This window comes from Ictidomys tridecemlineatus, chromosome 1, assembly GCF_052094955.1.
Source record: "Ictidomys tridecemlineatus isolate mIctTri1 chromosome 1, mIctTri1.hap1, whole genome shotgun sequence".
In the NCBI taxonomy this organism is placed as follows: domain Eukaryota; kingdom Metazoa; phylum Chordata; class Mammalia; order Rodentia; family Sciuridae; genus Ictidomys; species Ictidomys tridecemlineatus.
Window position 1 is genome coordinate 145,264,103 of NC_135477.1, and position 23,229 is coordinate 145,287,331.

At 36.2% G+C, this 23,229-nt stretch overlaps 1 protein-coding gene across 2 annotated transcripts in view; it reads left to right on the forward strand.

The window, feature by feature from the left end:
* The window catches only part of Trim36 (tripartite motif containing 36), a 37,205-nt gene extending 24,176 nt beyond the window's left edge, over window positions 1-13,029 (forward strand). For both annotated transcript variants that reach the window (XM_078048830.1, XM_005339482.4), the window contains exons 8-10: window positions 872-1,162; window positions 8,796-9,093; window positions 10,232-13,029. In XM_078048830.1, the coding sequence (XP_077904956.1) occupies window positions 872-1,162; window positions 8,796-9,093; window positions 10,232-10,583 (941 nt within the window). In that variant the 3' untranslated portion in view covers window positions 10,584-13,029. The remainder of the gene's footprint in view (window positions 1-871; window positions 1,163-8,795; window positions 9,094-10,231) is intronic.
* Window positions 13,030-23,229: the final 10,200 nt, after the last annotated feature.

The following is a 23,229-nucleotide window of genomic DNA, read 5'->3' on the forward strand; positions in this document are numbered from 1 at the left end:
TAGTGAAATATTAGAAACCTGTTTCCTGAGGTAAATGTTAATATACCTATTCAATGAAATATTTTAGAGCAAAAATATGGCTAAAAAACTATACAAAATTGTGATTATCTTTGAATTTCCTAAATTTTTTTGTTTGTTTTCTTTATTTTCTAGTTTTCTTGGTATGTATCATATTTGTACTAAGAAAAATTAAATTGCTTTGCAGTTCTACAGAAGAGAATATGAAAGGAAATTACATAATGTCCATTGAGAATTTGTTTGAAATAGTGAGCACTTAGATTTCAAAATATTAGAATAATCATTCATGGGAGGATGTATTGAAAAATGTCAAGTCCAGAGCTGTTATTTAGTACAGGGAAGGCATATAGTTAAAATATTTAGTTTATCAGAATTAATAATGATAATAAATGACTGAATCAGTAATTCAGTTTTAATTCTTGTCTTTTAAATTTTTCTCATTTTAGTTATAAATACACATACCTTCTTTCATATATATATATATATATTTTTTTTTTCTTACACATAGTATTAAAAATTTAGAAAATTCTTAGACAAGCTGGGGCTGGTGGCACACACCTTTAATTCCAGCTATTTGGGAAACAGGCAAGATGATCAGAAGATTTTATACCAGCCTGGGAAAATTCTTTAGACCCTTTCTCAAAAATTAAAAATAAAAACGTCTGGAGATGCCACTCAGTGACAGTAGAGAGCTTGCAAGGTCCTGGGTTCAGTCCTCCAGTAGCACAGGAAAAAAAAAAAATGCTTGGATGGTACAGAAGTCTTTATCCAGTGCAACACTTTTACTGGGGAAAAATACAGGTTTGGGAATATCAGTATTTTAACATTGTTTTCTATTTCATAATTCTTTCAGGCATAGATGTGCCTGAAATCAATGAAGACCAGAGCAAAGTTTATAACAATGCCTTGATAAATTGGCACCATCCAGAAAAGGACAAAGCTGACAGCTATGTTCTTGAGTATCGGAAGATTAATAAAGATGAAGAAATGATGCCGTGGAATGAGATAGAAGTGTGTGGCACAAGTAAAGTTGTCTCTGATCTTGAGGAAAACTGTCACTATGCTTTCAGAGTGAGAGCTTACAAGGGTTCCATCTGTAGTCCCTGTAGCAGAGAACTGATTCTTCACACTCCTCCAGCTCCAGGTATTGGGAATACTGAGAATTTTAAAAGGGTAGACTTGGATGATACCTTGATTGTATCAACTAGTCAGTGTCTCTACCTAGATAGACCTACATTGAACCCACCTTTTGCTTTTAAAAGACTATAGACAAGCTGGGCCTCGTGGTGCACACCTTTAATCCCAATGGCTTGGAAGGCTGAAGCAAGAGGATTGTTGAGTTCACAATTTAGTGAGACCCTAAGCAACTCAGTGAAACCCTATCTCTAAATAAAATATTTAAAAGGTGCTGGGGATGTGGCTCAGTAGTTAAGAGATCCTGGGCTCAATCTCCAGTACCAAACCTAAAAAAAAAAGGGGACTCCAGACAAGTAGATTCTATACCCAGCTAGGATTTAGAAATGAACTGAGTAGTTGAATTTCACTTTTTCACCTTGTTAGGCTGAGAACAGGCTTAGATTTTGACTGATGTCAGTCAGAGAAAAACATGAAAGGAAGACATTTGAGTTAGCAGGGCTAAATTGAGGTTAAAATAGCATCAATGCTACTTTAAAATCTTAAAATAGTCTAATTCTATTTTTGAGTCAGTTTATGAAAAGCTTTACCATGTAGGATCTAGGTACATATTTTTCAAATTTATTGGTATAGTATCCTGAAACTGAATTTCAGTTTAATCTAATTCAGAGTTGCCTAGGTTTTCTAACTCAGTGTGATTCTCAGCACATAGGGATGGGAGGCATATATTAGAACTACATGGATAGCTTTGTCCCCATACTCAAAGCTCCTTGTCTCCAGCTACTGTTCCTCACTACTCCAAGTTAAAATCCACTGATACTACTTATAGAGTAAAGATTTTCATGAATTAAAATGATTTACAGGCTAGTTGATGTTCATAAAGTGTGTCCATGGATGAGAGATTTTACTACTGAAGTTGCACTGAGTTTGGCTAGCAGGAAAACATTTTGCCCTGTAAGTCTCTGCCTTAGAGATTCTTCACTTGGTTTTTAGAATTCATTGCCCCTTGCCCATATTTGGTGGATTATGTACTTATATTTTTTGCACTCAGTCCTTCCTTTTTTTGACCAAAATAGAGAGGATAGCAGTGCAATATACATGCATCTTGTGACTTTAAAAAAAATTAGAATACATATACATAGGATTGGCTTAATTTTTTTTCCATTAATTTTAATAAAATCTGATAGTTTTAGTCTGAATTTGCAAGTATTAAGTAAATATTTTAGGGTTATGCTATTTCCTCTTTCTTTTCTAGTGTTTTAACCAAAACTAGAAGAAAAAGAATCTTGAACATAGTTGCGTATTCAGTGATGTAGTTGGGTGGGGGAGGAGGAAAGGAATTGGTAAGGGTCATTGTCTTTTCTTCCAAGAAGAAGCCATATGAATAAGGTGACCCTTTAAATTTATTGTGCAAACCTGGGGGCTTTGTAGATAGGAAGCAGGAATAATTATGCTAGGACACTAGGCATTACCAGAAAGACTGGTTTGCCTGTATTTGGGGAATGATTTCAGCTTGCTGGCAGTCATTTTTAAAATTTGTGGTATAACAGAAAATTTACCATTTCAGTCATCTTTCTAAATGTACAGTTCATACAGAGTACATTCACAACATTGTGCAACTATCACACCTCATATCATCCCAAACTGAAAGTCTGTACTCACTGAATGATAACACCCTGTTGCCCCTCCTCCTGGAGTTGGTAATCTCTTACAGTCCGTCTTTGAATTTGCCTGTTTTCAGTACATCATATAAGTGGAACTGCGCAATATTTGTCCGTTCACATCTTGGTTATTTCGAGTTTCATTCATGTTATTGCAGGTATCAGAATTTCCTTCCTTTTTAAAGCTTGATAATATTCTGTAGTATATGTCCACCACGTTTTTCCTCCATTCATTGTTTGATGGACATTTGTGTTGTTTCTACATTGGTTATCATCCAGTATTATGCTTAATAGATTTAAGTTGATAAGAGATTTTGAGAGTTATATTTTCACCATTCTGTAGGTCAGAAAATTAAATTTTAGGTCAAATGTAGCTAAATGTTTGAGCAGGGTTGCAAACCTAGGTCTCTCTGAACCCAAAGTTTTTTCTTTGTTCTTCTTCTTTTTTTTTAATAGAAACTACATTTCTTATGTTTGCCATATTGATTCAGTAAGGAAAAGGCCTTATTAAAATAGCAAAAAAATTCCAAATTTTAAAATTTGGAATAGATATTTAAGAAAATGAGTAGATTTTTAAAATTAGAGCTTTATAGCTATTACATAGTAGTTGCGATCATCCTGACAAACTCATACATGCATGGATATCAGTTTCAGTTCACAATCTTCCCCCCCTTCTCTTTCCTGCTTTTCCTTCCCTTCCTCCCTCCCCTCTCCCATTCTTCTTCCTCTTTCTAGTAGATTCCTTTTGTTCATCTATTTACATTTGATTGGTTCTTTATGTTATCCTATCCTTCTCTTCCCCCTTCCCTTTATTTTACTGCAACTTTCACATATGAGAGAAACATTAAACCTTTGAGTTTATGACGTTGGCTAATTTCACTTATCCATCCATTTATCAACAAATGTCATAATTTTATTCTTTTTGTACAGCCAAGTAGACTCCATTGTATTATATGTACCAATTTCTTAATCCATTCATCTATCGACTGGGTTGATTCCATAACTTAGCTATTGTGAATTGTGCTGCTATAAACATTGGGTTGGCTGTATTGTAGTTAGCCAATTTTCAATCTTTGGGGAAAATACCAAGGAATGGGATAGCTGGGTCATGTGGTGATTCCGTCTCCAGTTTTTTGAGGAATCTCCACACTGCTTTCCAGAGTGGTAGTACTTAGTCTGCAGTCCCACAGACAATGTACAAGTGTGCCTTGCCAGCATTTATTATTTTTGTATTCTTGATCATTGTCATTCTGACTGGACTGAGATGAAATCTTAGTGTAGTTTTGATTTGCATTTCCCTGATTGCTAGAAATTATTGAACATTTTTCCATATATTTGTTGGCTATTTGTATTTATTCTTTTGAGAAGTTTCTGTTTAGTTGTTTTGCCCAGTTGTTGATTGGGTTATTTTTATTTTTTTCATTTTTTTTGGTGTTAAAACTTTTTGAGTTCTTTAATAGTCTGGATATTAATCTCCAGTTGAAGGAGCAGCTGGTGAAGGAGCTCTCATGCTCTTAATCATTTCCTTTGCTGTGCAGAAGATTTTTAGTTTGACATCCTACTTAATCGAATTATTGGTTTTATTTCTTGTGCTTTAGGGATCTTGTTAAGGAAGTTGGTGCCAACACCTGTATGATGGAGTGTTGACCTACGTTTTCTTGCAGTAGTAGTTGTAAAGTTTTTTGTGTAATTTGATCCATTCCAATTTGAGTTTTGTACAGGGTGAGAGAGATGGGTCTAGTTTCATTTTTCTATACATAGATATACAGTTTTCCCAGCATCATTTGTTAAAAGGCTGTCTTTCCTCCAAGATATATTTTTGGCATCTTTGTCAAATATCAGATAGCTGTAGGTTTGTGATTTGTCTGTGTCTTTATTCTGTTCCACTGGTCTTTGTGTCTATTTTGATGACAATACCATACTGTTTTTGTTACTACAGCTCTGTAGAACAATTTCAGACCGAGTATTGTGATGCCTCCTCCTTCACTTTTCTTGCTTAGTTTTGCTTTGGTTATTCTAGATTTCTTATTCTTCCAAATGAATTTAAGAATTGTTTTTTTCTAATTCTATGAAGAATGTCATTGGTATTTTGATGGGGATTGCATCAAATCTGTATATTGCTTTTGGTAGTATGGCCATTTTGACAATGTTGATTCTGCCTTTTAAGAACATGGATGTCTTTCCATCTTCTAAGGTCTTCTTCTATTTCTTTCTTCAGTGGTCTATTTTTTTTTTTTTAGGTTATTGTGAATGGGGTCGTTTTTCTGATTTCTTCTTGGCTCAATTACTGTTGGTTTAAGTATGTTGATTATGTATCCTGCTACTTTGCTAAATTCATTTATGAGCTCTAGAAGTCTTTTGGTGATTTTGGTTGTTGTTTTTCTAGATATAGGATCATATTGTTGGCAACAGATAGATTGACTTTTTTTCCAGTTTGTAAACTTTGATTTCCTTTTCTTGCCTGATGGCTCTGGCTGTTTCAAGGACCATATTGAATAGGAGTGGTGAGAGTGGAAAGCTTTGTCTTGTTCCTGAATTTAGAGGAATTTCGTTTTAGCTTTTCTCCACTTAGTATGATGTTGGCTTTGAATTTGTCATAAATGGCCTCTATGATATAAAAGTAAGTGCTTGTGAATTCTTATCGTGAAAAGTTTTTATTTCCCCCTAGAATTTGAAACTGAGTTTTTCTGGCCATGGTAACTTTGACTGGCAGTTGTTTCTTTTAGGGCTTGAAATGTCTCATTCCATCCCCTTCTTGATTTTGGTGTCTGAATCAAAAAATCAGAAGTGAGAGCCTTATTGGTTTTTCATTTGCTAGGTCTGTTTGGGGTCTTTGAGCCTCCTGAATGTGGATGACTATGTTGTTTCTTATATGGGAAAAAATTTTCTCTAACTATCTTTTGAATGTTTGAAATGCATAATGGCTTTGGTTTGTACCTCCATGTTTCCTCTGTCCCAGTGATTCTCAGGTTTGGTTTTTCAGTGTTCTTCCAGAGTTCTTATATATATTTCTGGTCATGTTCTATATTTTTCCCTTTATTGCATTCCTGTGTACTCAAGATCATATAACCTGTCTTAAAGGCTTGCAGTTCTGTCTTCAAGGGCTGAGGTTCTATTTTCTACATAGTTTAATCTGTTAGTGGTGCCTTCAGTTGAGTTTTTAATTTGATTTGTCTTTCATTTCTAGGAATTCTGATGCATTTCTTTTCATTGTTTCTATTCCTTTATTAAAATGCTTTTTTATAACCTGTAATTGCTCTCTTAATTCCTTCCCTAGATCGTCTAGTTCATTGAACACTTTTATAATTTATTTTTCATGATCTTTCTGTGAACTTTAGTTCACCTCACTATCAGTGGTATCCTTTGTTGGGAAATTGTGGATTTGGGAGGAATTTTTGCCTATTTTCTCATGTTTTCCAAGGTCTTGGACTTGCACATCAGTTGAGGTGGATTTCCCTACCTGTTCTCTTGTATGTTTGTCCTTTTGTGTGTAATTATCTCATTTGATCTGGGACTTCTGTTTTTGATTTATGAGTAGATCCCAAGGTTTGGGACCTGAGGTTCCTCTCTGACTCTTCCTCTGAGTCCCTGTTGGTGGTTTGGGGCTTTTATCATGTTACTTCTTTAAATTGGAGTAATGTCAGAGAATGTTTAGTTCAGCATCAGAGAGTCTTAACTTGTGAACCCTTACTGTCCCTGTAGGTTCCCAGCACCTTGCAGAATTGGATGAAATAAATAATAGTAACAACTATTGCAAAAAATACAGAGTATGAAAGTGAAATACTCAGGGCCTACTATGGGTTTAATAACTTTGAACGGGCAGTTGTTTTCTTTCAATGTTGAAATTATTCATTTAATGACCACCAATAAACAGGAATAATGGGTTCAGGAATTGTGAACAGTAAAAACAATAACCATGAACTAGATCTGGCTTTAAAGCAGAGTCAATTATATAATTCACAGCAGTAATATAATTGTATCAGCATTTCTGGTATAAGGGCATGAGTAATAAAGCAGTTAGTCCTGAAATATGGTAAAAATAAAGCTAATTAGGGAGAAAGAATGTGACAGAAAGTTAGAAAACAGTTTATAGTTTCAAAAAGTGAGTTAGATGCAGAAGAGATGTAGCAGGTGATTTTTGATATAGAGGAAAGAAAACAAATACAAGTACTGGGAGAGAACACAATAGAATTTGGCCATTAGCAGGAGAAGAAAGAAAGAGAAACAAGAGAAAAAAGCAAATGAAAATAATCCAAAACCAAAAAACCTGAACCCTCAAAAGACAATGCTGGGAAAAAAGAATTACATTAAGAAATATTAAAAATGAGAGAAAAATAAACTAATAAGAGTATGTATATATGTCTCTGAACCTATCAGTATAACAGGAATTTACATGCGCGCATGCACACACAGAAAGAATAAAAATAAATTAAAAAAATCAAAATTTAAAGAAAAATTAAGGAAGAACAAAGGAACCTGCCACTGAAGTGGTCAAAATAGTAGACCATATTGGATGGTCACTGTCTATGCCCAACAGTCTTTCTTTCCAATTCTTGGGTTGTACTGATAAAGCAAGGGGTAGAGGTTGTTAACCCCTTCCTGTTTTTGTGTTGCTTTCTTGAGTTGCCAGTTGGAGTGACCTAAGATTGAAACTGTTTGATATGATTGAACTTTCCTTCTCACCAGAATAAGATGGGGAGGGGTTGGGAAGTACTGTCAGTGGGTGTTTTGTTCATTTGAACAGATTTTTGTGCACTGCCAGTATAGTGTTCTGCATCATTCTGTGAGGGGGAGCTCCAGTTTGTGATACTGACATCTGAACAGGTCTCAATTGCTTTATTGGGTGGTGCCTTCCTTGCAAAGACTAGAATGACTTGCCCCTAGGACTAGACAGTAGCCAGTTTTTTATATAGGTCTGGTTTTCAGGACCCTTCCAAGAAATCCATTTGTGGGGCAGGGGGGCTGATCCTCCACTCACTGCTGCCCAGTTGCAAGCCTTTCTGGAATTAGTCCCTGAGCGTATTCACCCCACATGCTCATATTCCCAGTCTGCTTTAGTTGGTCATGTGAGCTGCTTCACATGGAGGCAGTATGGCAAGGAGAAGCAGGTCTGGCTCCTTCCCCTTTGCCCTTATGACTTTAATCCCCCGCCCATTATGTTCCATCAGGTCCAGTCTAGGTCAGTCAATAGACACCCACTGGGATCTTGTGGCTGGTTGTTGTTGTTGTTTCTCCTGATCTCCTGCCCTGTAGTCATCATGGTGGCAACATTACCCCAAGATGGCTCCTGCTTCTTGAGTGGCCAGTTGAGATACGGAGTGTGCTTTTCAAGCACTAGTGTGCAGTGCAGTTTCTGGATCAGCTAAGAGTAGGCAGCAGTTTTGATCTCAGACCTTTCCGTACCTAAACTGTGACAAGTCCCTATTTCCCCAACTCAATTGGGGCTAATCCACACTGGCAATGCCCATGTGGCAGTCAGGCATGCTCTTTGTTCTTCATTTATTGTACCCATATTTCTGAGTCCGTAAGCCACTTTGTCTAATATTGAATTTTAGTGCAATCCCTCTTTCAACCACCTCTCTGCCCACCTGCTTGCTTTGCACTACTCTGCCATCTTCCAGGCCTCATGAGTAGATGTTTCTGAAAATGCAGTGCCTCTTAAGGATAAAAGAACAGATCCAGTAAGTCTATGATAGACTTGATGCCTCTTTTCCAAAGAGGTGCATTCATAATTTTCACATATATGAAAATACTTTCTCCTGCTTTTGAGATTTCTGAAGATTTTCAGATATAGAGAATGTATTAGAAATTGTTGGTAAGTTGGGGTTTTGGGGTGACATAGTTGTCTGGGTGGCATGACACTTTTCCCATTTCTTTTCAGTCATCTCTATTTTAAAAACTTATTGAATTGAACCTTAAATCATAGAAATGCTAATAAATAGTTTGCAGGCTAGTTTTACATTAACTTTAAGCTTTCTTTAGTTTTCAGTTTCCTGTTTGATGAAAAATGTGGCTATAATAACGAACACCTCCTGCTGAACTTGAAGAGAGACCGGGTAGAGAGTAGAGCTGGATTTAATATTCTGCTGGCCGCGGAACGTATCCAAGTGGGTTATTACACAAGCTTAGACTATATCATTGGAGACATTGGAATTACAAAAGGAAAACACTTTTGGGCCTTCCGTGTGGAGCCATATTCATACTTGGTGAAAGTGGGAGTCGCTTCCAGTGATAAACTACAAGAATGGCTCCATTCTCCCCGGGATGCAGTTAGTCCAAGGTAGATCTTTTATTGATGTAGAATGTGATAATGTTTTTTGAAAGTAACTGTCCTTTCAGGCAAGATAAGCCTGAAAATATACTTGAGTTTATCTCTTCTACTTGGAGTATATATTTCTTGGATTCGGGTACTTTGGTTGTGGTTGGTTGGCTGGCTTAGGAAAAGAGTTAGGTTATCTCTCATTGAATAATGAGAGCAGCAGTAAATTTTTGATGCTCCAGGGATATAATCTTGTTTTAGATGCTTTGATTATGATATCACCTCACAGTTTTAAATTTTGAAAGTCTCATACATACCTTAATACATTTTATGATAAATATTACCCACATATATAGGTAAATGCCTCTGCCATACTTCATAGTTGATACAAGTTGTTCTTTGATTATGGGACCCAGTTTCTTTAAGCTTTCCCATATGTCCTTAACAAAATTGGGTCATGTTATAGACATGTTTTATAGCTAAGAATTCTGATTTCTTAAGCAATTGAATAATGGAGATTGAATGGTTTAGTTTCTTTTGGATGGGATAAAATTGTTGTTGCAGTGTGATCTCAAATATATGAGAAGCTAGCTATATAGGTAAAAAATGGAAGGATCACAGGAGGCTGAGGCAGGAGGTTAAGCTCCCCTGGGTTCAATCCCTGGTACATAAATAAATAAATAAATAAAGGAAGGGATCATATACCAACATTTTTTCTATTTTTATTGTTTTATAATTGGGGGGAAGATTTCTTGATGTAGAAAATTTAATTAGGAAATAGAGTTCTCAGAATGACACATGCTTTTTTTTTTTTCCCCTATGTTAGTTTGAAATACCCATTTATTCCATGGCCTGGTAATTCCTTAGATTAGGGCATACATCTTGCCTTTGTGTTTTCTTATATATGACTGTGCCATAGATATTCAATCTTTGACCATTTGCTTCACTCCCCTCCCCTTTATTTGTTTTTGATAGACCAAATTTGTTAAATAATTTTTAGTTCTCACTTGTATGTACATATAGGTAAAAATGTATGATGTTTTATGACATGGATTTGGGGGTTGATTATGCTTTTATATATTTTGTGAAAACGTTTTGAAGATACTTGAAGACTTAATGGATAAAGGTACATATACTGTGTTTGTGTATTATGTTTTAGATATGAACAAGACAGTGGGCATGACAGCGGAAGTGAAGATGCCTGTTTTGATTCTTCACAACCTTTTACATTAGTTACTGTAGGCATGAAGAAATTTTTTATACCCAAGTCACCTACTTCTAATGAACCTGAAAATAGAGTTCTTCCCATGCCAACAAGTATAGGGATTTTCCTGGACTATGATAAAGGCAGAGTGAGCTTCTATGACATGGATCATATGAAGTGCCTTTACGAGCGCCAGGTGGACTGTTCTCATACGATGTATCCAGCATTCGCATTAATGGGCAGTGGAGGAATTCAGCTTGAAGAACCCATCACAGCAAAGTACCTGGACTACCACGAGGACATGTAGTTGAAACATCCAGTGTGACTGGGATGGAAAATGTTAACAAAGCAATGCCTTGATGTTAGCCTTTGTAACTAATTAGACACCACCCAAGACTTGGTCACACATTTGTTTGCAGTGCCTGAATTTTCTTAAAAGACGGAAAACCTAAACAGTCTCGTGTCTTCCATGTTACTTACTGTTCTGCCTTTCACAAACGACAGAGTGAAGGCATTCTTTCCTGGCTAATACTGAATGGTTAACTTTGCAACTGAATCATATTTCTCTTTATGTATAGGGAATCTAATTTATTTATATCAGCTGGTATTGCTAATACTTACATTCCTTTTGGGGGTGGTAGGGGAGGTGTACAACACTATTATGTTTTTTGTGTTTGGTGTTTCATTTTTATATCATGGTTATGTCTTATAGTTTTAAATGGTTGTGGGTAGAAATGAGTAGTAAACAGTATGTCTTACATTTGATTTTAATAACAAAACAAAGTTATACATAGATAAAAAGGCCATAAAAATGGTAACATATTTAAGTGGAAAATTATATATTTCAAAGTGTATTAATTGTATGTAGCCTGGAAAATGAACACTGCTGTTATTTTTTTCCTTAAGACCACATAGTGTATTGATCAGGACATCTAAAAGAGTTCCTTTAGCTATAATGCCCATTAACTGGCATGTGTAGTAAACATGGTGTCTGATAAAAAGCCATGAAATTTTTCACTCATATAATTTTTTTTCAGAAAAAAATTATCTTGAGTTTTTCCTCACTGTCTGAAAATATTTGTGTTTGCATTAAATAATTAATTTTCAGAAATATTAGTTAAGATGGACTGATATTGCCGTCGTGATCATTCTTTTGCCCCTCCTATTGTGTCTTGTGATTTTCATTTTTTGACACAACTATACATATCAGGTTTTTCTGGTTTGTTAACGAGTTTGAAAAGTTTATGATATGTTTTTAGTAGCACTGAATTATATTGCAAAATGTGGAGTACTAATTGTTCATTTGTATGGCATTTTCTATGGTTCATTGGTAACAAGTGTTTGTAGTATAAGGAACTAAACCCAAGTTTAACTGTTAAGGAATACTAACTAAAATCATAATGACTGTGTATACCCTTTTAAAATTTGCATTATTTTAAACTGAAGAATTACATTTTCTCCCAATTAGATGTTAATTTTTGAAAGATATTCTTTTAAATAGGTGATTTTTATTTAAACTGCCTATTTTTTTAAGTTAAAATGTTCAGAAACTAAGACTGTTAAATATTTAGCACAGATCACTTATGGAATGCTATTGACATATTTTAATGAAGTAACCAAAACTCCATGGGATCTATTTTTTATTTTTATTTTTTAGTGGAAATCTCTTATTCAGGCTAGTAGCACTGCATAAGTTCCTCTCATCCCACCAAACTACATAGAAAATATAGTGGAGAATTTAATAGTCTTTGTTACTTTCCCATCTATGAATAGCACTTTATCTCATAGGCTCAACTAAGAAAATATGCAGTGTTATGTGGATCACTGTGCAATGAAGCTGCTGAAGTCGTACATGCAGTTAAGTTTGACACGCTTAAGCCTTGTGTAAGCACATATCACGTAGGCATTTTTAAATATAAAGCTTTAACAGGAATAAGAAAGCTGTTTCAAACATTGTATAGTTATATACAAATTGTTCAACAGAATTTCATTTTTAATAAAAATTTAAAAAGTCAAGTGTAATTATTCAGATCTGTACTTAAGGAATTATATGGGAAATTGAAACAAAATATTAAAACATGGATAGCCGCATGTAGTAACAGAGCTAAAGTTTTGTATGAAATTATTTTGGATGGTGGTTTATTAGCTTTAATCCTCTTGTGGGAGGTGATCATGAGAAAAGATTAACATGAAATTAATATTTGTCAATTGTTTAGTTGATCAATTTCTCTAATATTTCTTTTCTGATTCATGGTAGATTAGGTTTTGCCTGGATGAGTGACCGTTTACTTCACATTCGTGCTCTTGAATTATGGGGCTCTGGTAGTTGGGTTCAGTGGTAGATCATAAGTTGTTACAAATGCTTGATTGTTTTAATATTTTTAAAAAGTAAATTCAAGGCTTACCCCTATGATATTGTATAATAACTTAATTCTCATATCACAGTTCCTTAAAAAAAAATAGTAGGAGTCTCTACAATCTCTATCTCCTTTTTGGACCTTTTAAATCTTTAGTCAGGTACTATAATCGGTTGGGTTCTGGGAGTATGTTCCATGTGAGAATGTAATCAAACTTACTGCTGTAGAAAATTGTGAGAATTACTGTCATAGGCAAGAATACTTTAAAGGAATTATGTTCTCCAATTTAAAGAAGAGTTTATCTAATATTTATGGAAACATTCTGACAAATTGGAGTTTTTCTTGGGATTATTTTGCTTTAAAAAATAAACTCAATGGAATTTAGTTTTTTTAAAACTTAGGTTTGGAACTATTTCATTCATTTTTGTGAAAACCTTAATTCCTGCTTTCTGTAGACATTGAGCTATATGCTGGGTATAAAGAGAACAAGGCAGTTTAATCTAGGTTCCTTCCTTCATGGAATTTAACTTCTAGCATGGAAAGAAGACCAAAATAAGGAAGGTGCTAGACAATGCTTGACATGGGAGCTAACATTAGATTTGGTGATGAGGGAAGCCCTTCAAAGGAGAATGATAAAAGTTTAACACCAAATTGCTAAGAAGTGAGCCAGGACAAACTGAAGCAAAGAGCATTACCAGTAGAGTGAACAAAAACAAAAGCCTTTGGGATGGTGAATTCTTTAGCGTTCTAGCAGGTAGTAGAATTCTCCCCAGATGGTTCAAATGAAAAGTTGTAGAAAGTATTGCTTAACGATATGGGCAATGAGCAGGCACTGGAAAGACTAGCCATAGCCTGTAGCCACTACTGCCTTTAAAGCGAAAAGGACAGGGGTGAAGTATTGCTACTGCTACTTAGATCTTAGTGGGAATTAGGGTCTTTTTCTTTTCCACAGTTTTTAATTGATGCCTTATAGTTGTACATACTGATGGGATTTTTGTTACATATTCATACATACGCACAGTATAACGATATAGTTTGGCCAGTATTTGTCTCCATTAGTTTCTTCCTCCCCACTTCCCACCTCTTAGTCCCTTTTCTCAACTGATCTTTGTTTGATTTTCATGAGATCCTTGACCACCACATTCTTTACTTTTTTTCTCTCTAGCTTCTGCATATGAGAGAAAACATGACCCTTGACCAGATTCTGGGTTTGGCTTATTTCACTTAATATGGTCTCAAGTTCTATCCATTTTCCTGCAAATGGCATAATTGCATTTTTTTTTGGCTGAATAAAATTCCTTTGTGAATATATGCCACATTGTGTATCCATTCATCCATTGATGGACACCTAGGCTGCTTCCACAGTTTGGCTACCGTGAATTGTGCTGCTATAAACATGGATATGCAGGGGTTGGGGTTATGGCTCAGTGATAGAGTGCTCGCCTCGCACGTGCAAGGCCCTGCGTTCAAACGATCCTCAGCACTACATAAAGTTTTAAAAAAACATGGATATGCATGTATCACTGTAGTATGAGTGACTAATTCTTTAGAATAAATACTGAGGAGTGGTATAACTGGGTCATATGATAGTTCCATTCCTGGTTTAAAAAAGAATATTTTTGATCTGAAGTGTCAGAATATATGCAAATAAAAGGAACTGACTTGAAAACTCAGAAAGCTGTGCAACTTTTCCTTTAGCCTTCTGTATTTTTTCCTTTTTAAATATTTTTTGGTTGTAGATGACACAGTGTCTTTATTTATTTTTATGTAGTGCTGCGGATTGAACCCAGTGCCTCACACATGCGAGGCAGGCGCTCTTCAGTGAGCTACAGCCCCAGCCCTCTGTTATTTTTCAGTTAACTGTTTCATGTGGATATCATCTGTGAGATGAATGATGGGTGCTTTTTGAGTTTGCCATCCTTTGTCTTCTATTTGGAATAAAAAAGAATAATTAAGAGCTATGTGAAGAAAAAAGTATCCTTAAAGTTTTGGCTAGACTTAACTGCAATATAGAAGATTATAGAATATTGTCAAAATATATTGAAATGTGCCATACACGAATTGTAGCTGGTGCTGGGGATTGATCCCAGAGTGAAGCGCTCTACTACTAAGCTACTTCCCCAGCCTTAGATTCTCTTTTTTAAAACCTAACTAAACTCAGTGGTTGGTTGGTTTTCTACAGGCCACTGCATGCTTTTGAAAGACTTTAACACAGTCCTTGGTATATATATTAGCATGTGGTTCAAATGTTGTCAAGAGTCTATACTGATTGGCCAGATATATCACATGAAGATCTGCTTTATTTTTTTAATTGATTTTATTTTTTAAATACATGATAGGGGAACACATTACAATTATTATTACACAATTTTTCATCTTTCTATACATAAAGTATGTTCACACTGATTCATGTCTTCATATATGTACTTTGGATAATGATGTCCATCACATTCCACCATCCTTGCTAATCCCCTGCCCTCTCCCTTCCCCTCCCATCCCTCTGCCCTATCTAGAGTTCATCTATTCCTTCCATGCTCCCCCTCCCTACCCCACTATGAGTCAGTCACCTTATATCAGAGAAAACATTTGGCATTTGTTTTTTTGTCAGGGGATTGGCTAACTTTACTTAGCATTATCTTCTCCAACTCTATCCATTTACCTGCAAATGCCATGATTTTATTCTCTTTTGTTGCTGATTAATATTTCATTGTGTATATATGCCACTTTTTAAAACCATTCATCTACTGAAGGGCATCTAGGTTGGTTCCACAGTTTAGCTATTGTAAATTGTGCTACTATAAATATTGATGTGGCTGTGGCCCTGTAGTATGCTGTTTGTAAGTCCTTTGGGTATAGACTGAGGGGAGGGATAGCTGGGCCAAGTGGTGGTTCCATTCTGCTTTCTTAAGTCTTGAGCTCCCAAAACAAACAGTCTTAGCATAGAAGTAATATTCTTTGAAAATGCTATACCTGCTTTATAATCTTAAAACAATTGGAGCAATGTTGTTTTTCTAACTTTTGTATTAGCACTATGAAAGAATTTTATAATCTCCTAAAAGTAATATGGATATATTATAATTTCTCTAAAATGCTAAATAGTTTATAAAGACTACTAATGACAAAAGATTCATCAAACAACATCAGAATTCCAATCCTCCACTTACATTTTTGATATTAACTCTTTTTAATTTATTTATCTCTATATTAAGATGATTTATTTTCTAACAGTATCATTTGACAATATCATATAATGTTAAATGATTATTTTAACACTAAGTATTGTTCAATATTCAGTCAAGTAGGTGAATTATGACTGTATTTCTCATCTTTTTTTTCCTTCTTGGTGTTAAATTGTCTGACATTTAGTTTCTTTAAATATGTTCTCCTACACATTCCAAAACTCTATAAAATCTTTCAGTAAGACATTTACAAAGTGTTTCTATTTGTTTGTCTTGGGGAATCTCTTTGAGAGCTTTTTGTCATCCTATTCAATATGGATTGGTTGGTTCCTGGGCCTGCCTTTGAGGTTTTCCTTTGTCTTCTACCCAGGAATAACTCCCCACCACCACCACCAAATTGAATCCTATTTTCTGGATCTCCTGCCTTTCTTTTAGTTGGTTTGTGACTTCATTGTAGTAAAGCATATTCTCTAGTCAGTATCTTGAGAGAAGGTTAGGGGAACATAGAATTTTTAAAATTTTGCATGTTCTGAGATTTCTTTGTCTGACCTTTTTGTTAACATTCAAAACCATTTTTTCTAGGCATAGTTCTTCAGGGTGGTAGTTGTGTTGTCTACTCATACCCTGTGTTTGTTTCTTTATATATTTATTTATGTGTTTACAGTACTAGACACTGAGCCCAGGGTCTTGCATATACTAGACAAGTGCTTCACATTGCCACCCCCTAACACCTAGTCTTGTTTATTGAGTCTGATGCCATTTTGCATTTTTTTTTCCTTCTCCTAAGTACTAGGAATTGAACACAGGGCTTTATGTATGTTAGGCAGGAGTTCTACCACTGAGTTACCTTCCTGGCCTTTCATTCTTGATTCTTTGCATGTGACCTTTTTGTCTTCTTTCAAAGCTTTTATCTCATTTTTTTCCTATGGTGTTTTGAACTTTCATGATATTTTTTTAGTGTAGGTTATTTGTCTCTATTTTAAGGATTTGATAATTCCCTTCAGTTCTGGGAGTTTTCTTGTGTTATTTCTTTGGTGATATTTTTTCCCCTTCGATTTCACATCACTATCTTTTTGGAGCTCTCCAACTAGTCAGACACTAGACTGCTTCACCTTAAACATTTTGATAGCATGCAACTTTTGTTTTTTGATGTTGAATTTTTTTTCTTGCCACTCTTAAACTTTAAATTGTGTAACAGGAGTTTACTTCATGCCTTGAATATGAACCTTGCTGCTCAACCACTAGGGGCTTATTTCCCAATCATAAACTGCTATACACATCCATGTACAAGTTTTTGTGGGTATAAGTTTTCAACTCTTGGATAAATACCAAAGAGCTAGATTGCTGGATAATATTGTAAGAATATGTTTAATTTTCTTAGAAACTACTCAGCTGCCTTCGGCTCTCCCCCTACCCTGCCTTCTGTCTGTGTTAAAGTTTGAAGAATTAAAGACTGATTAGTAGCTTTGTGTGTAAGGGCTTACTATCAGCCTTCATTATGGCATAGTCAAGTATGAGGTGGCTTTTCTTGGATCCTCCTCACAATCCCGGATCTACAGGTCTTTTCTCTGGGATATTAACTTTCTCTAATGAAAGATCCTTTATTTATTTCACTGGATAATGGTCCCTAGAACTGAACTAGGGACTAAACTGAACTAGGGACTATCACTCAATAAGTAAATCTTCCTTCTCCTGACCTTTCCTATGGACCTGGTTCCCCTGAGTAAGGAACATCTCCTGTTTTCTGCAGAATCTCTACCTGCTATCTTCTTTGTAAGTTACTGGTGATGGTAAGAACTCAGGTGGAGGGGAGAGATAAATATCTGATAACATAGGGTACAGCTAGAAAATGATAGGTGGGTTTTAAATGCTCCATCTCAGTATCAGTTGGCTTTACTTTTAAACATTCAGGATCCAACTTCTGTTACCTCTACTGTTACCATTAATCTCCTAACTAGCTTACTATCAGGTCTCTCTTCATTAGTCCTATCTTAGTTGGTCAGCTAAGTTCTGCTAGTAACAAATCCCAAAATTTGTAAATTTAACCAAAATTTATTCTTATTCTCTCAAAATCTACTGTAGATCAGTAAAGTCTCTCCTCCACTGGTGGTACAAGTTTCCTTCATTTTGTGACATCACCTGAGCATGTGGTTTCTGAAGTTGCTACAGCAGAAAAAGAACCTAGAGGAGTCCTAACAGCTACAAGTACCTTAATATATAATCTGTACTCATGTTTCATTGGCTGAGACTAATCACATAGTGCTAATTAGTAGGCATGGGAGTGTTACCTGGTGAGTGCCCAGAAAGAAGAGAACCAGATAAGGTGGAGCACTAGCAATTTCTCAAGACCTTGCCCTGTTACTTTCTGTTCTCAACTGAAAAACCTGAGGGATCTTTCTAAAAATGTATATGCTGATTCACATCACTCTTGCTAGTCCTGATATTCATACAATTCCTCACCCTTTTGTGTTTTTTTTTCATGTCATATTTTTGGTAAAAAATATCTAACCACTCTATTATAATTATACCTGTTCACCCCCATTCTATTCCCCTTCCCCCTGCTTGGTTTTCCATAGGACTTCTTTTTTTGTTTTGTCTTATAGTGCTGGGATGGAACTCAGGGCCTCATGCATATCAGGCAAGCTATCACTGAGCTACATTCCCAGTTCCTCCATAGGACTCCAACATTTCATTTTTGTTAATGTTTTATTCAACTTTTCTTGTTGCTGTGATCAAAAGACTTTATGAGAACAATTAGAGAAGGAAAAGTCTGGCACTCACAATTTCAGAGGTCTCTGTCCAAAGATGGTGGGCTCCATAACCCTTGACTCGAGGCAAAGCAGAACATCATGGAGAAAAGGGTATGACAGTGGAAAGCAGCTCAGAACATGGCAATCAGGAACCAGAGTGAAAACTCTACTCACCAAGGACAAACTACCTCAAAGGCACACCCCTGGGGACCTCTCTCTTCAGGCACACTCCAATTGCCCAGTTAATCCATATCAGAAGATTAGTGGCTAAGGCTCTTATAACTCAATCATTTCACCTCTACATTTTCTCAAGTTATCTCCTACATGAGCTTTTTTTTGAAGGGGGTATCTAAACCATAGCAGTATACTTTCATAAATGTATAAACTCCACAAACGCAGGATTTTTACCAAGTTTTATCCCTACTGGACTCTGAATCTCCCTTGGTTTTCAGTCCTGTGACTCACCTCTGCCCTCATGGTATGTGGGTACCTGCAATTCCTGAGCTTCTCAGGACCTGGGTGGATATGTTGACTTGATTTTCATGAGCTTCTCCCTCTGTGGGTTTTTAGATTTGACCTTCATTGCCATTCCTTGATCTCTCTCTCCATTGTAGTTAACAGGTATAGATGTCTCCTAGTTGCATGGTAGTTGGGGGTTTCCTTTCTGTTCTTGTTTACTTTTGGGGTGATATTTAAGAGGAAGAAGGAGATGGATAGGACTTGACCATTTTGAAACTGGAAAAAGTATTTTTGGAATGGTAATTTTTAGCTAGAAGATAGGCATTAAATGTTTATTCACTGGGTCTATAATAAATGGAACTTTTTCTAGATCTTCATTTATGACACCCTAGAAGATAGCTCCTTGACTCTTAAAAAGCCATACCATGGTTTTTTGTTTTTTGTTTTTTTAAATAATAGAGCTATCGTATAGGGTAAAGATGTTCCATATATTTTGCAGAAGATTCTTTTTTTGAAAATAACTTAAAATTGAACTTACTGTATTTGATGAATGAACTCAATATTTAATAAATCTACTAAGGGTCTTTTATGTATGTTTGTGATGCTGGGGATTGAATCCAGGGCCTTGCACATGCTAAGCACATACTCTACCACTGTAGTATACATCCTAGCCCTCTATCAAGAGTTTTAGTGTGCTGTTAGCACCTTAAATTGTCCCTGCATTTGGATTCTTTACACTCTAGATGATCCCTTTCTGTTTTAAGCAGAGTACATCTGTACTATGTAGAAGCATTTGTGCCCTAGAAATCATTTTTCTTACAAAATTTGAGTTACCAGTTTTGCCAAAGGCTTTGATATTTCAGTGTTGAAAATCCTTTAAGCATACCTATATATGTCTTTAAGTTGTCCAGTGACAGTGAATTTAGAAAACATCTTTAAAACTATAGGTGCAGGGACCTATAGTCCCACCTACTTTGGAGGCCTAGGAAGGAGGGCCACTTGAGCCCAGGAGCTGGAGGCTATCCTGGGCAACATAGCAAGACCCCTTGGGCAGTGGTGGGTGATGGGAAATTCTTAAGTTATAAAGGTTAGTACATTATAGTCCACATCTAAAAAGTTGATCTCAGTAGTTTTCAGGTTTTGGGAAATAGAGAAAACCCTATGAGCAAATAATTTAGGTGATTGTTAAATTAGATATTTGTCTCATTTTTTACTATAGGAATTGTCACAGCATTTGGTGCCCATCTTACTTTGAAACTCACAGAACATCCTATAGACTATGTTGCACAAATAGTAACAGTGGTTAGTACAGATTTTTGGAACCTAAGTGATTTTGATTCATCTCTTAGGTTTGTCATTTAATAGCTGTGTGAATATTAATCAAGTTATTTTAAAAAAATATTTTTTAGTTCAACCTTTATTTTATTTATTTATATGTGGTGCTGTGAATGGAGTCCAGTGCCTCACACATGCTAGGCAAGCACACTACCACTGAGCTGCTTTCCCTTAGTCAAGTTATTAACCTGTGAGCTCCATCTTATCTGTAGTTTCTAATGCCAGATACTTTAGGTAAATTTGATGAAGTATACAAAATATTTAGTGTCTGGTGTAAGTAACTACTCAACTGCATGGTAGTTTCTCATATACTACTTTTTTAAAAAATTCTGAAAGTAGGATTTTTACAAATATTAAGGATACATTTGAATAGAAAATTTTACTAGGGAAATCATAAGTATGTTCAACTGCTATTATTTGTATAGCTATCTACCTTCACATGACTGCCGTCATCATTGTCATATCAGCCTGCAGGTGACCCTGACACACATTCCCAAGCCCTATAGCACAAATTAAGTTATTAGGGTAGTCAACTGAACATGCTGTATTAGCCAATGATGTCTGTACTGATTTCTAAATGATGTTGGATGTCTATTATTTCTGAGAAAGGCCATATATATTCCAACTGGCTACCACCTACCTTTGTGTAGCTCATCCTATAAATTCCTTTCTCCAGCCTTGAAGTGTATAGGGATCTTCCTAAATTGCTGCCACCCAAGACACGCTCTTGTCCATAGACTTTAATAATTTGTGCAGTATTGACTTTGCCTTTTTCTTAAGTCTCTGCCCCTTACACTTTTTGGTGACTGGTTCAGGGCTGGATTTTTCCAAAATAATTTGCTTATCGTCCAGCAGAACAAACCAGAGAGTTATATTAATAATTTGAGATATAATTAAATTATAAGACAAATGTGGTCCAGGTGTGTTTCTTTGTCATTGCATAACAATGAACAAGAGCTCGTAAAATTCAAAAGAAAAGAGTTTATGTAATCTGTCAAGTTTCAGGGTCCAAAGTATCACCAGGCAGAGCCAGCACCTAGCCAGGGTAATTTTTCCTGCTCAGAAGGGGGATGAGCCACCTGAGAAAAATAAAGTTTGAAATAGTGAAGAACTGAGACAGAGCCAAGAATGAGTTTTAAAAGCAGAGCGCCTCATAGTTTTTTCCAGCTCATACAGGAGCTGGAACAGAATATCGAAAAAATGGCTCTGACTCTTTAAGGAACAGTACATCAAAGGCAGGGATAAGGTTTCAGTGGGTGGAGTCTTGCTTCTGGGTGTCAACAGATAGGTGTTCTATCTCTCAGAAGGCTGTGTGTCTACGTGGCTGCCACAGGTCACCCCATCTCCAGCATTGTGCAGGAACTTAGGCAAAGCTGGGTGGGCATTCACATGTATTTGGGCCATCTCACCAGCAGGAGCGCGCTGTGACTTCCCAGATACCACACTTTCCCACTCAAGTGGCTTCCATGTCGATCTGGTCCTCGCACATTTCACGGATGGCTTTAGACACCAAAGTAAACTTAGTTCACGACAGATTTCTCCAGTGGCTCCTGCACCTGCTGATAGACTTGCTAATTTAAAAAGCAGTTTGTATTATAGAACAGTGATGCTTACACACTAGTGTGCATGTGGGTCACAGGGGGCTTATTAAAATGCTGATTCTGATTTAATTGGTCTTAGGTGGGGCCTGAGAGCCTGGGACTTTTTTTAAAAAAATAAGCTCCAGATCATGCCAGGGATGCAGAACTACTGATCACAGGAGTAAATGGGCTTTGGCGACCAGAACTAATCCCTCTGTGCTTATATGGACGGGGAGCCTGGGTAGGAGGTTGGACAGTCTAATTTAGTTCACAATGAATATTTAGAAGGTTCAGCTGGAATGGGAACCATCATCTGAGGCAGGATTCTTCGTATTTACAGGTAAGATCTAAATTATCTCTTCAAGAAGTTACATCCAAATCAGTTTGGACTTTGGGTAAACATTTAATTGCCACTCCAAAAAATATTGTACAATATAGGACAGAGTTTGGACTTCTGAACCTTGCTGGGTTTCAGACCTTGGGAAACAGATTTGGGATCGCAGTAGGCCAAAGAAGATGCCAGCTGCAGTTGGGATTGGGGATATGCTTTATTTGAAGGTGGCAGCATCTGGCCCCACCCAGTCTTTTCCATAGGCCTCTTGTATATGCAGGCCAAACAAAGACGTCTCAGTGCCCACAGGTTATATAAGTGAGCGCATGCTCATGAGCAGATGTTATGACTTTTGGTACATACTAAAAACATAGCTGGCCAAAAGTCTAGGGAGGGAGCCTAAGTATAGCCATCTTGGGCCTGCCCTACATCTTCCCAAATTAAATGCAGGGCTTATAGGCACCTCAGTTATTTAAAATAAACTGAGAAATCTCAGATCTTCCAGAATGTATATGAGTAGAATTTGCTTGATCCTGATCCTTTTGTCCTTCATAATTTAGAACGAGTAAATTTCAAAATATTTCTACAACTGACTGAAAATTTTGTTAGAAAGGATTCACTATTTCAAAACCCTTGCCAATTGCTGGGCTGGGGATGTAGCTCAGTGGTAGAACACTCACCCAGAGTGTGCAAAGCCCTGGGTTCAATCTCCAGCACTATACACCATATACACAAATCACCACTTGTGAGTGTTCTACAATATGATAACTGTTTTTTATAGATCTTACTTTAATTCTCATACAATCCTAAGAGAAATGTATCATTTACCCATTTTACAGGTGAAGAAGATTGATCAATAACCTGCCTATGTATGAAATCTTATGAATGGTGGAGCTGAGGTTTTAATTAACAACTAGTCCCAAAAAATCTAAACTTTGAACTATTATCCAATCTTCTGTTAA